General features: G+C 44.9%; 1 protein-coding gene across 6 annotated transcripts in view; it reads left to right on the forward strand.

The window, feature by feature from the left end:
* The window catches only part of LOC119178251 (multidrug resistance-associated protein 1), a 303,221-nt gene that overhangs the window by 50,201 nt on the left and 239,232 nt on the right, over window positions 1–13,788 (forward strand). For all 6 annotated transcript variants that reach the window (XM_037429456.2, XM_075882282.1, XM_075882283.1 and 3 more), the window contains exon 3: window positions 4,496–4,672. In XM_037429456.2, the coding sequence (XP_037285353.1) occupies window positions 4,496–4,672 (177 nt within the window). The remainder of the gene's footprint in view (window positions 1–4,495; window positions 4,673–13,788) is intronic.

Below are 13,788 nucleotides of genomic sequence, written 5' to 3' on the forward strand. Positions count from 1 at the left end.
CCGGTCATTGGTGCCTATTGGGTGCTTTTTTCAGGTCTCGTATAAAAGGGAAGAAGCACTAGCTCGACATGCTAAAGTAAACCCAAGGGATATATTAATGGAAAATATGCTAGAGCCCATCCATGAGCTGCACTTATAGCCTAACTTTAACAATATAGCTTTTTACTATTAGCAGTTAGGGTAAGTTTTACAGTGAAAGCTGTTATGAGATCAGAACACGGTTAACGCGTGGCGCCGTAGTTGTACGCCGCCGCCGGTGTCTGTAACCAGTATCGCAAGAAATAATAAATAATAAATAATAAATAAAAAATGGAAACAATGGGATTCAAACCCGGGTTCGCTGCGTGCCAGCCCAGTATTCTGCCACTGAGCTACACCGATTTTTGGAAATAGTTTCTAAACTGGCATTAGGCAGGCTTGATGTCAGAAAAGGAATTGCGTTAATATGAGTAATAAAGTGCTTTAGAGTATTGAAAGAACAACTTGGCATCACACAATGCGAATTGTGTAACGAGTGGGTCGTCCAATGCTCCAACCCATTAGCAAACTTGTTCTTGATCACCTATTAACTGTGGTGCATACCCACTTCAGGCATAATTCTTCATTGTTGTCAACCACTGCACAAAAAAAGTTGCACAAAATTTCCAGTAAGTGTGTAGCGGATACCACACTTCTTTGAAGGATGGCGAAGGATGGCATAGTGAATGCTGGCGTAGTGCACAAAAAGTTATGATTATTTGTGGTGTAGTGGATACCCAGCAAGTGTGCTTGTAGCAGTTGCCAAAGTGTATGTAAAAGGCTCTGAAAGGCCGCTCTTTTAGATTTCGCTGTGACTGAGCTGCACATTCCGTGCAGGCCTGCCGTTTTTTTTTTACCTGGTGCCAAGGTTCATGTTAACTTTTATATAGTCAAGTGGTCATGACATGGATGAAGGGAGCAGTCGGTGTCTTCAAGATGAAACAGCAAGCAATGCACACTGATATTGGCGCACAGAGTGTTGAAGACTTGTCTGGTGAACAGTGTAAAACATGGGTGCTGTTAACTAGTAGACACATACACATGGGTACTGTGTAACTAGTACAAAACATCGGTACTGCAAAACTGGTCATTGTTGTTGGGATACTCAGTCTTTTATTCATCACGTGTCAAACTTTCTAGCCTTATCACTGGTCGTCGCGCAAGCTGTGGCATAAGCTTGAGTGTTCGCGTTTTGCGTGCAATCTAAACAAAAACATCTGCTACACTTATCAAGGTTTCGAACACAGAAGCGCGGTCTATCCTGAGCATTGCTTTGTGGGTGTAAGCCATATGTGGTGAAATTGAAACAACAAATGCACGTGACAATATTCTTCTTTTTTCAGTTATATAAATAAAAATCAAACCTGGTATACTTTCAAAACAAAAATGCTAAGATCCCCTTGCGATTTTTTATGCCATTCCTCAACTAACCATAAGAAGTCTTTTTGTAAAAAAGGAAATGGGCTACTTGTCTTTATGGTTACTGGATCAGGAAGAATTGGTGACAGTAAAGTTGGGGAAAATAGACTGTTCACAGAAAATAGTGTGTCGTATCGAACTTTACTGAAGTTCACGTGTTGCTACGTAAGGCAATCGCCATTACCAATGGGAGGGCAAGCTTTAAAAACAACATGTCCCTCTTCCTGTGTTTGAAATTGTGGCTAAATGATGCCGTGTTATTCTTGTAAATCCTTCATGTCATAATGGATGCTTCAATAGCGTCTTTTTTTCTAGTTAGCATGCTTAAAAACAAGAAGCTTGTTTGGTTGGTGAAATCTCGGAGTAGTATTGCTGATTAGTGTGGCACATAAATGGCAAGCTTTTCACGTGCAAGGCATGACCAAACACAGCACATAGAATTTGAAAGTAACCTTGAGAGTACTTATTCAACTAGTCTTTCCATCACTTATTTTGTTGGTTTCCCCCACAGTGGCTGTTTACCACAAAACAACCTACTGTATTTAACCGATTCTAAGCAAACCCCCCCCCCCCCCCCCTGTTTCCACTAGAATTATTTTGGGAAAATGTTTTGCCAATCTAAGCACCATTCTTTTTTGGTCCTTTCTGCGAGCACGGCGCAGTCAGGGCCGCCAAGTGCACCCTCTCGTCGCTAATCACGAAAGTCGCCATGTAATATGTTGCTAGGTTCAGACAAGAGATAGCGGCACAAAAGTCGGCAGATAATCTAATCCAATCTGCAAGTCCGAACAAGTCGTGTTGGCTTCGCCATAGCTTTGCAGTAGCGGGTGGTGTGTGCATGTTTCTTTGTCAGTTGTTTGATAGCCCTGGCATCGGTCACAATGAGTGCAAAGAGGGCTCCTTACAACTTGACGTTTAAACAAGTTGTGATCACGTTTGTCAGCGATGATGGCAGTCACAGTGCTGCGGCCGAATTCGGTGTGTACGGTGCCTGCATCATCAGGTGGAGGAAGTAGTGGTACCAGATTCTCAAAGGTGCCCCGACTCACAAGAAATTCACGGGACCGCGCAAGGGCCGACACCCCGAACTCAAAGAGGAAGTCAGCGAGTTTGTTCGCAGCAAAAGAAACGGGTTTTGCTGCCACTGCTGATGCCAGACGAAGGCGATAGAGATCGCAAGGAGAATGAAGATTACCCGCACAGTGTTCCGTTCCAGTCATGGCTGGGTGGAGCCCTGGATGTGAAGACCAAGCTGCTGAAATGCAACTGCAACTTGGTAGTGATTCCAGGAGGCATGACACCAGTGCTTCAATTCCTGGACAAATGGTGAACAAGCCGTTCGATGCCCTCCTTCGACAGGAGTATAAAAAATGGGTCTGGAACTGCGACTGAAAAAAAAAAAACGCTGACGGGAAAGTTGCGGAAAGCGGCCCCGTCCCCCGTGGCAACATGGATTTCAGACGCATGGAAACATATCAAAGTCAATGTTGTCGCGAAGTTTTTCAAGAATTGTTGCATCATGAACAACTTGCATGGCACTGAAGACGATTTGCTGTGGGACACCAAGAGCGACGGCTCGAATGATGCGATGGACTCGAGCGGCGGTGATAGAGACTGACCTGCTACAAGAGTGGGGTGTTTACTGTGTGCACCTATTTTTCTTTTTATTGTTTTCAAATTAAAAGGCTCTTTCTCGTGTCAATCTCATTGATAGTGCCACGTGCTTTTCTTATTTGCACTTATGTTTCATTCGGTTTTCGCACAAAGCCTGTCTGAAATAATGCTTACCGGAAACTGCGCCTCGTTCCAGAAGGTTCAGAATTAAAGTAGATCATTTTGTTAAGATTATGGCCACTTCATGAAACATTTTAGATTATTCTGGAACCTAAGTCGCCGCTAGCGATAATGCTAGAATGTTTGATGGCAAGTCTACAAATGCCGACAAGCTTTGCCGCATGTCAATTGATCGATGGCCGATGCTCTGCTCGACGCTATCAGTGCCAGTGTATTGCTGTAATGTGACTCTTCTTGCGTGGGCACAAGTTCGGCTGAATAAATATTTTAATCTTCAACCTACTGTCTGCTACCTTCGTCGACCTCATGACCCCGTGACAATATGTTGTCGCAAAAGGGGGTTTGGCTATGCAGTCATCTTTCGATTTCTTTAATCTATGCACCCCCCCTAACCTTTAATATCGCGATCGTGAAAAAGGAGGGCGTTTAAAATAGAGTAAATATGGTATCTTTGAATGAAGATTTCATATGAAAAAAATCTTCATATGAAGATTGTAGGAAGATTTTTCATTTTAATATATATACAGTATAGGAAAGGGAAAAATAAAATATTGTTAGAACATATAGATGACACATTCGATTTTTTCACTAACTGGGACTCAATGCTGAAGTGCATACAGTGTAATGTTTTTTAAAGTGTATAAACCAGAACTTTGCAGTTTCACTTGTGGTGTGATTATGTATTAGAGTAGACGTATTGTACGGGATGCTTTGTGAATTTTCTAGTCGTTGTGCACATTACAAATTGATTGTTTTTAGATGTGTCAATTCAATATTGCCTTCATCAGATACTATTGCCACGTGTGCTTTTATGTAACTGAACATATACTAACCACTGTGTAGCGCACGCCACGCCGGAGTGTGCTTTGCAAACAGTATAGAGAATCCAGGATCTGATGTGGTGAGCAAGGATAAGCCTGGAATCTTCAATGCTGCATGTTTAAATGTTGATGTGGCTTAACACTGATAAGATTACTCGACAGCTGGCTGCTGTTCTTGCCGCTGTCAATTTACAGTGAGAATTTTCCAGGCACAATTTTGCCGAAAAGAAGCTTTCTGTAGATCCTAGTCTGGCTGCAGTCTTACGTACTGTCACAACGACATAACAGATCTCAAGAGGATCTTGTCAAGGATTAAGATCTTCATGTTGATATCAAACGGGTACTGCCTGAATAAGAGTAAGTCTCTACACATTGACGCAAAATTGTGCCACTTTTGTTTTAGGCAGTGTAGTTTGAGTGACGAAGTGGTGGCATTGTTGCAGAACACATCCTCCTCCTGGGACACGGTGGTGCCAAGTGTGAGCCCCTGTTTCGAGCACACTGTCCTTGTGTGGCTCCCCTGCTCGTTTGCCTGGTTGCTGGGGATCTGTGAGGCCAGCATTCTGGTTCACAGTGACAACCGTGACAACTCGTACAGCACGCTCTTTGTCACCAAGCTGGTGGGTGGGACACATTTGCTGGTGCATGCTTTACTAGTCGTCTACATTACAAGAATGTAATGTTTGCGCACGGGGACACAGAAGAGAACACAAACAGGCGCCTTGCTAGCAAAAGAAATTTCGCTGCTGTTCATTGAGCTTGTGATAGTAAGTTGTGACATGTGCGCAGTTCAAATGTTTTACAGTGAAAGCTGCTTTGAGATCACTTTTCGGGTCACGCGCAGTTGCTGTTGTCTGTTGCCACCGTCGGTGTCCATAACCACATTGCGCAAAAAAAGAAAAAAAGAACCTTGCACCAATGACACAGTGGGAATTGAGCCCGGGTCCGCTGGGTGCCAGCCCAATATTCTACCACTGAGTTACGCCGGTGCTTGTAACTTGTTGTCAAACTTGCCTTAGGCAGGCATGACCTAGCACTAATGGCACAGTGGGGCTCGAACTGGAGTCCGCTGGGTGCCAGCCCAGTATTCTACCACGAAGCTACACTGGTGCTTGTGAATTGTTGTCAAACTTGTTTTAGGCAAGCTTGATGTCAGGAAAGCAATTGCTTTAATATGACTTATAAAAGTGTTTTACAACAGCGAAAGAACAACCAGTTATCGCACAATGCAAATAGTCTAACGAGTGGGCCGTCTAGTGATCTAAACCATCACAAAAGCTTGTCGTTGTTTCCCTATTAACTGTGGCGCATACCCACTTCAGCCATGATTCCTCATCGTCGTCAGCCACTGCAGGGACAATTGGCACAAAATTCCTTGCAAGTGTTTAGCGTATACCACGCTTCTCAGAAGAATGACGAAAAATAGCATAACGAATGCCAGCCTACTACCCAAAAGTTTATTATGTATTAATGCCCTAGTGGGTACCAAGCCAGTGTGCTTGCAGTAGTTGCCCAATGAGTGTTTTGAAAAGGCTCTGAAAGGGCACACTTCTAGCTTTCACTGTGACAGTGCTGCACCTACCACGCAGGCCTGAGGTTTTTTAGGGACCAGTTTGCGCAGATCTGGGGGTTATTAAGTGAATGTTTTCGAACAATAAACCAGTTGTTGATTGCGCCTGTTTGTGTTCTCTTCTGTGTCCCTGTGTGCCTGCGCAGACATTACAAGATGGATATGTTCCAACTAGGCTGAATCGCAGGCATTGTTGGACTCAGTGCAGAATGCAATGTTTAGTTTGTAGACTTAAAATGGACAAGTACGTAGCTTTTCATCTAAAGCACCAACTCTCGGGCACTGCGCTGTGCTCCCGACCGGGTTGCAGAAATTAGGTGCCTTTTCTCATCTTCTAACCACTACCACCACCACCACCCACTCTGTGAGAAAAAAAAATTCCCAATCTTTGCCTGCCAGGCACCCCCCCTTCATTTTTTTACTTATTCTTTCCCGAATCAGTTAGCGAACGGAACAGTTTAGAAGATGACTTGGTAGGTGTATCAGGTAATTTTTAAATGTTATATTGATGTTGTTAAATAATCCCCATTGTCCCCGAAAAAAACAACTGTTCATGCTAAATGTTTTGAAAATATACTTGTTGAATTGTGTCTCTGTTTTTTTTAAATTACATGACAGTGCTTATTGCAGATCAGTGAATATATGTGCAAAATGTTTTTCTCTTTTTACTGGTTATGTTTTTGATCCCCTCCTTCCTGCCCTTTGTAATGCTTATACAGCAATGTAAGTATTCTGAAAATTAACGTATACTAGATAAATTCTGTGTAAACGTGTGCTATGTTGCCACTTACAGTACAACACCTCATTAATTTGAACTCGGTTATTTTGAAATCTTTCTTAATTCAAAGGATTTTATGTTCTTGTATTGGCAGTGCAAGTTCGAGTGGATAAATTGAAGTGGCCGTCATCACCGGTTAATGTGAAAGCTTTAGGTTGTATGTCTAATTTATGATCCCGATTTGAAGCAAATCTATGGAAACAGTGGCCCTTAGGAGCCCAAGGCAATGCATTGTAGCAATACGGTAGACTTGCGGTGATTCAAACTATGATAATACATACATTTGCTTAATTCACAAAATATAGTTTTATGGTTGGCCCTCTATTCTTTCAATGTATTTAAAATCCTCCGAATTAAAACTCCATTATGCGGTTAACTTAATAATTTTTACAGGTCCATAGCAGAAAATATCAGCTGCTTTTCCCCTAGACTATTTAAATATTTGTGTGCTTATATAATTCTTACAGTCTAAAAATGAAAAATAAGCATATGAAGTCTTCAAGGAAGAAGGCTTTGCAAGTAAAAGAATGTTTGAAACGATCATGCTTCTCAGCTGGTATAGAGAGCTTTGTGTTGAAGGCACATACCTATAGCAATGAAGCAATTGGTAATTCACAATTTCTTTAAAAGGTCTGATCAGCAGTAAATGGCCAATAAACTTGTGGACTTTACACCTCTGCTTTCTGTTCGCTGCGTGCAGTTAGGGCTTCAAAACACCTAAAAGTTTTTAAATGTGATAAAATCAATGCCTAATCATAGTGTGTGGTGTCAACTCACCCAGAGTCATCTATGGCAGAACTTCGGATAATTTAAACTTCTTGATAATTAAACAAAATTCAAAGGTCCATTCGAGTTTGAATTAATGAGAGTCGACTATACTTATGAGGGCCTACCTTGCTTCTACCAACACACACACACACGCACACACACACACACACATGCACGCACGCACACACGCGCGCACACACACACACACACACACACACACACACACACACACACACACACACACACACACACACACACACACACACACACACACACACACACACACACACACACACACACACACACACACACACACACACACACACAATGTGTACCTGCAGAAACACGTGCTTCACTGCAGCCCAGCGTTGACACGTGGGCAGCATGTTGCATGCTTCTGACAGCATTAGCACATCATGATTGACCCATTCTTTTTGGAAGTATATATTAATAATGGTCAGTCTGGCGGAATTCACAATGTATGCAAACCTCCGATTGGCGGTTGCTTCAGCAACTTGCGCACTTGCTTGAACTGGTCATGGCCGGGCTAGACTGCACCTGCACGCACTTCTTTTTTTTTACGGCCTTCTCACCCGTCCCAAAAGCAATGAGATAGTTTCTGAGTATGTTTCTCCACCCGTCGGAGGTAGGGACTCTGCGACCCTGACCTTGCATCTCATGCGCTGCGCACTCAGCACGAGAATGTTGCTCGATGCAAAACCACGGAAGGGGGGGGGGGGGTTCTCGGTGCATAAGGGGAAAGGGAATGCTCAAAAAGTCGGGCATAAAGGGAGGATCGTCTCCTTAAAAAAAAAGTAATGTTATCAGATGGCTCGCCGCATAATGTAGGTAAGCAAGTGCTCAAGATAATACAAGCTGAAACTCGGTGAAAATGCGGATGAATCAGCTAATGAGGCATAATGCAGGAGGCGTAAAGCACTGTCAAGGATCAGAGAGAGAGAGAAACAATGCTGCACCTGTTCTGCAAGCAGAGAGCACCAAATACTTTTGGTCCTTGGTCTTATTGGACAATGAGATGACGAATTAGAAAGGTCGCTTACGGAAATGATGAGCATGCTTTCCCTTTGCTAGCTATTTTATATTTCTTTATTTTTCCAAATACAATAGAAGTGGTTTTAGGGCTTAAGGCTGCGATCTGCAGCTGGACAGCTCTTTGAAACACGTACGTGTCTTGTATGGTTAAAAGTAAATGCATACAGAGAAAGAAAGTAGAAAAAAAAAAGAGGACTCTTGCTGCTGAATAACCCCTTTTAACGGCACGCCATGAGAGTGGTGGTGGGCACTGTCAAGGTGCTAACACCACCTGAAAACATTAAGTCCAGGGACCGTACGCTTTTTTGCATTTCTTTGCACTGCAAGTCACGTCAATGAAGAATAAGAAGAACGCAGCTGCTTTTACTCACAAGCCGCTTGCCCTGGAACTAAAACTGTGGTGCTAATCAGTTCTGGGCTATCCTTCGAGTTTGTGGAAGAAGATGTTTAGAAAGAGAAACTCACAAAATTCGAACTTTTTGGCAAGTAAGCAAGCATTTTTTTAAAAAGAAATCTGTATGAATTATTCTATGGCTTAGTGTGACAAGCAGATTGTTGTCAATTTCTCTTTCTCTCTAGTGTGGCTTGCTTTATTCTGGGATTTATTCACCACGGCTGCATTTCGTTCAGTGCTTTATCAGTGTTCAGTCTGCAGTGATTTCTCGACTCAAGAAGGCGGTCGTACAACCTTCAATACGCGCAGTACGTACACGGGTATATATTAGCTGTGTGATGGTGTATTTCTGTGTTTCCCCACTGCAAGTCGCATTTGGGGAATACACCTAGTTTTTATCTTCATCGATTCGCAAGCAATACTGAGCTGTGCACTGAATGACAGAAGAGTATTGCAAGAAACAACCTCATTATCAATGACAAGTCTGCATAGAATGTCGTTTGGAGCACACACTTCCGTGATGAAGACTATGTGCCTGCGTGCCGCATCAGAAAAATTGTTCCGGGCTCTGCGTCTACTTTTTTCGAGGACTATCCTTCCTACTTTGTCCAATTGCATAGAAGCCTCGCAACGATTCTGCTTCACGAGCTTTGCCCCTACGTCAAACGTCAAGGAAGCGAAAAGCGGAGACCAATGAAACAGATCTGGATGTTGCAACTTCACAAGGCGCTTTCACTGAAGAAGAAGCAGTAAGTGTTTTCATGCAAACAACGAACAGCGACCCTCATCTTGCTGGTCCATACCAGACTACAATAGGAAGGTCGCGCTCCCATGTGTCATACCATCGTTCAAAGTGTGAGTAGGTGAAGCAATTATTGAAAGAAGAAAAGGTGTCCAAATATTATCGCGAAAGCAAGCACCACGCATGTGTTTGGAAAATCGGAACAGATGCACAGAAAGGAGAGAAAAAGGCTGTTTCTTTTTTCATCAAATAGAATGTGAGAGAAAAAGCGTTCAGCATACCCACACAAAGTTGTTAGGGAGTGTGTGATATGGTGCTTTCTGTCCCCAAGAGGCTACGATCATACTTGCACTTTGGGCCTTCTGACACTGACAAGAAAGCGCACTCTTCAGACGTATATAGGTCCAAGCCCAATATTATCGGGTATGAGGAATGCCATAAACCAGCTGTGTATCTTCAACGATTAGGTAATTAGTTTTTCAACACGCGGTGAGTGAAGGAGCGCATCCAAATTCATGTGTCGGCGTTGCGTGCGCTGCACGGTGCAAAGGAGGGGGTTCAGGGTCGTAGTTTCCCCTTCAATGCAGCTGTTGCAAAATGCGCCTGAACGGAGCATCAAGGAGCGTGCACGATTGATGGTGAAAATGATGAAGTGGAGATAGGCATGCACTGAAAGGGGACAGCAGAATAGATAGTTTGCCATGACCACAAAATAAAGCCACATTTTCTTTTACGGTTTAGGAGCTAATCGTTTCGTAAGATTTGGTGCCGCGAAACCCGGGACTGCCCCTCGAGAGACGCCTTCATATCACGGTCATGGTGAACTCGGACCAGTTCCACAGGAAGCGTGGTGCACTCAGGGCTGGCATCATGCGAGCCCTAACCCAGCTTTCGGATCTTCTGCAGCAAATGGATCCGGATCTCTCAGAAGTTCAGGTGCACCTCAAGGGCAAGGAGCTTGCATTGTCGAGACTGGATGACGCAATTTTTCGCTAACAGGTGAAGATGATGTTAACCACGAAGTCGAAACGGCACAGGATAATAGTGACACGATCAGCTACGCCATCGCGTGTGCGAAGTACTGGTTGCAAGGTTGTCAGCAAACTACCACGACGAATGCTGAAGGTTCTGGATCGGGATCAAGCAACGCAGACCTCCCGAGATTCGTCGATGCTCTGGACCATGTGAGAGAGACACATCACGGATCGGCTCTACTGCTCAGGCTACAGATACCTACCTTCGACGGCAACCTGCGCAACTGGCAGGCCTTTTGGGATCATTACTACGCCACGATCCACCAGGACCCCTACCTATCATGCATCCAAAAATTCAAGTATTTGCTTACGCACTTAACTGGCAGCGCTAGAAGGTCAATCGAAGGAATCCGGTTAGCCGAGCAGCATTACAACCTCGCGATTAAAATGCTCATGGATCGGTTCGGACGGCAAGATCTCCTCATCTATGAGCACGTGGATCATCTTCTGGCATTGACTCCTGTGAACAGCTCATCAGAAGTTGCCAGACTTCACACACTTCACGACAATGTGCTGTTCCGAGTGAGTGCTTTAGAAGGCCTTGGCGTGTCCTCGGATCAATACATCGTCGTACTGAATCAGGTCATGATGCGCTGCTTTGCAGACAATCTGGCTATCATGTACCTCTAAAGGGTGAAAGAGGATGACCACCAATAGTGGGACGGAGACTTCCGAAAACAGACTGCACCGAGCGAAGAACCTGTTTAAATTTCTTCGCATCCAAGTAGAAGTGCGGGAGGAAGGTCACCTGCAACCACGTCGCAGCTCTTACAAAGCTGAAGACAGCATGGCAACAGAAAGCCCAGACAGCACGAAATTCATTCCATCGGCTGAAGCTCTTGCGGGTTCCACTGCATCGATCAATCAAGTGTGCCCACTTTGAAATAGCCAAGAGCAGAGCATTATGTCCCGCACTGCCAATCTGTCAGCGCATGAAAAGCGAGTGAGGCTACGGAATAACAACTGCTGTTTCCGCTGCCGTACTCGCAACCACATCCCAAGGGCATGCAAAAGAGCCATCAGTCTCACGTGTGGCTTCTGTCGTCGTCGCCACCTGACAATTCTATGCGACCTGTCCAGACCCGTCGTCCAGGACCCAGTGCCTGTAGCGGAATTGGTTGCATTGGGAGGACTTCCTTCGCCAAGGCTTCAAACCATTACAACAGCCCAAAGCACGCACGTCGGATGCACGGTTGTACTATTGCAGATGGGGCGTATATGGGCAAAGTCTGAAAATCGATGCCTCCTCATTCGGGTTCTGTTGGACACTGGTAGTCAGTGCAGCTATATTCGCGCAGGTGCAGCCAGAATCCTTCAGTGTCCCTCATTGGAAGGGAAGAGCTTTCAAGAATGACATATGGAAGCTCCAAGGCCTAGAAGCGACTCTGCGCGGACCGTGTCTCCGTGGAGCTGCGCAGCCGATTTAGCGATGCTGAAGTGGAGTTAGAAACCTTGACAATTGCAGAGATCTGCTCCGTAACGAGTCCATCGCTAGAGCACCATATCTTGCAGGCGCTCCTCGAAAAGGAGTACCATGTGGCTTACGCTTGTCACTCGAATACATGGCAAGAAGGCGACATCACTGTGCTGATAAGATCTGACGCCTATTGGAAGGTGACCACAGTCTAGATTGACCGTATCAACGAGATGCTAACAGCGATCAAAACAACATTTAAAGGGATGGTACAAGGACCATTATCGTCAGACATTCAGTACCCGTCTAGCGCACTGTTCATATCGAGCAGTTATTCTTCTCCACCAGACATATACATATCTTCGATGTGGCGTCTTGATGCAATCGGGATTGACGCCACCTGTTTCTGGACCATTGAAAGTGACTCTCACATGTCTACATTTAAGCAGGGCATCTCCAAGCAAGATGGCCATCATCAAGTGCCTCTGATGGTCGAACCGCCTGGGTTACCATCCGGAAGCAGCAATCGCTGACTGGCTGAATGTCGACTGCGAATTCAAATCACCCATTTTCGAGAGCAGCCATCACTCCTAAAAAAATACGACCAAGCAATTTCAGGTTATTTTAACAATGGTCATGCCGAAAAGGTACCGGACGAGCAGCTACTCAAGGCCAACATCTACTATATGCCCCATCACGCCGTGGTTTGTCGTGAGGCTGTAACAACGAAGCTTCGTGTTATATTTGGCGCATCATCGCATGGGGCTGGTCATGTTTGCCTTAACGATGTATTCTCGAAAGGTATAAAACTTGGGGCGGACGTCATCGAACTCCTATTGAACTTTCGCTGCCACCCTGTGGTTCTCGCTGCTGATATAAAGAAAGCATATCTGCAGCTTCTCATTCGACTTGAAGACCGAGACCTGTTACGCTTTCTCTGGCTCGAAAGATTACCGACTAAAGAAGAGCCCATGCCAACCACAGTGATGTGGAGAATGACGAGGGTTACGTTTGGAGCCGGATCGCGCCCATTCTTTTTGGCCGCTACACTTCAACACCACTTATCGTCTTGTAAGCGGAAATACCCATCTACTGTAGCCCTCTTAGAGCAGGCCTTCTATGTGGACGACCTTCTAGTATGACTACCGAGAACACAGGAGGCATTTGAGTTGTATGAAGAAACAAAGCAGATATTCAGGGAGGCCAGCATGGAGCTCCTCAAATGGGCTTCTAATTGTGACAGCTTAAAGTAACAATTCCTCCGCAATAAATGTGCTATAGAAGATGAAGCAGGCGACAGTCACACGATGAAGATTTTGGGTTCCTGGGGAACCTTCTGGTGACAGCTTCTTCCTCGCAACTGGACATGCTGATTCACATCTGGGAAGCCTGCGACCCAACGCGCGGCACTGCAATTATTGGCCAGAATATATGACCCTTTGGGATACATCAGCCCATTTACCGTAAAGGCCAAGATTGTATTCCAAGATCTTTGAAAGAACAACTTTGCATGGGACACCATCATGCCAGCTGAAGAGCAAATCAAGTAGAACAGTTGGTGCTTAGAGCTGAATGGCGCAACGTGTGTCCGCATCCCGCGATACGTGTTCCTAATAGACGACGTCAAGCCATTCATAATCGAGCTGCATACTTTCGCTGATGCCAGTCCAAGAGCATAGGGCATGTGCACCTACGCTTGTGTAAGGTCTGAATCTGGCACCTGCTTCACACGCCTGTTAATCATCAAGGGCATACTTGCTCCGATCAAGATGGTGTCACTTTTGTGCCTGGAGCTCCTCGCGTACATCATCACAACGTGACTAAGCTGCTATGTGAAAAAAGTGCAGTTTCTACAACGCGCTCCAGGGTTCTTCTGGACAGATTCACTGGTGGCACTCCACTGGATAAGGGGTTCATCAACTGAACTAGACCACTTTGTTGCACATCGAGTTTCTGAGATACAACAATTCACCAATCTATCGC

This window comes from Rhipicephalus microplus, chromosome 2 (genome assembly GCF_043290135.1).
Source record: "Rhipicephalus microplus isolate Deutch F79 chromosome 2, USDA_Rmic, whole genome shotgun sequence".
NCBI classification, from domain to species: domain Eukaryota; kingdom Metazoa; phylum Arthropoda; class Arachnida; order Ixodida; family Ixodidae; genus Rhipicephalus; species Rhipicephalus microplus.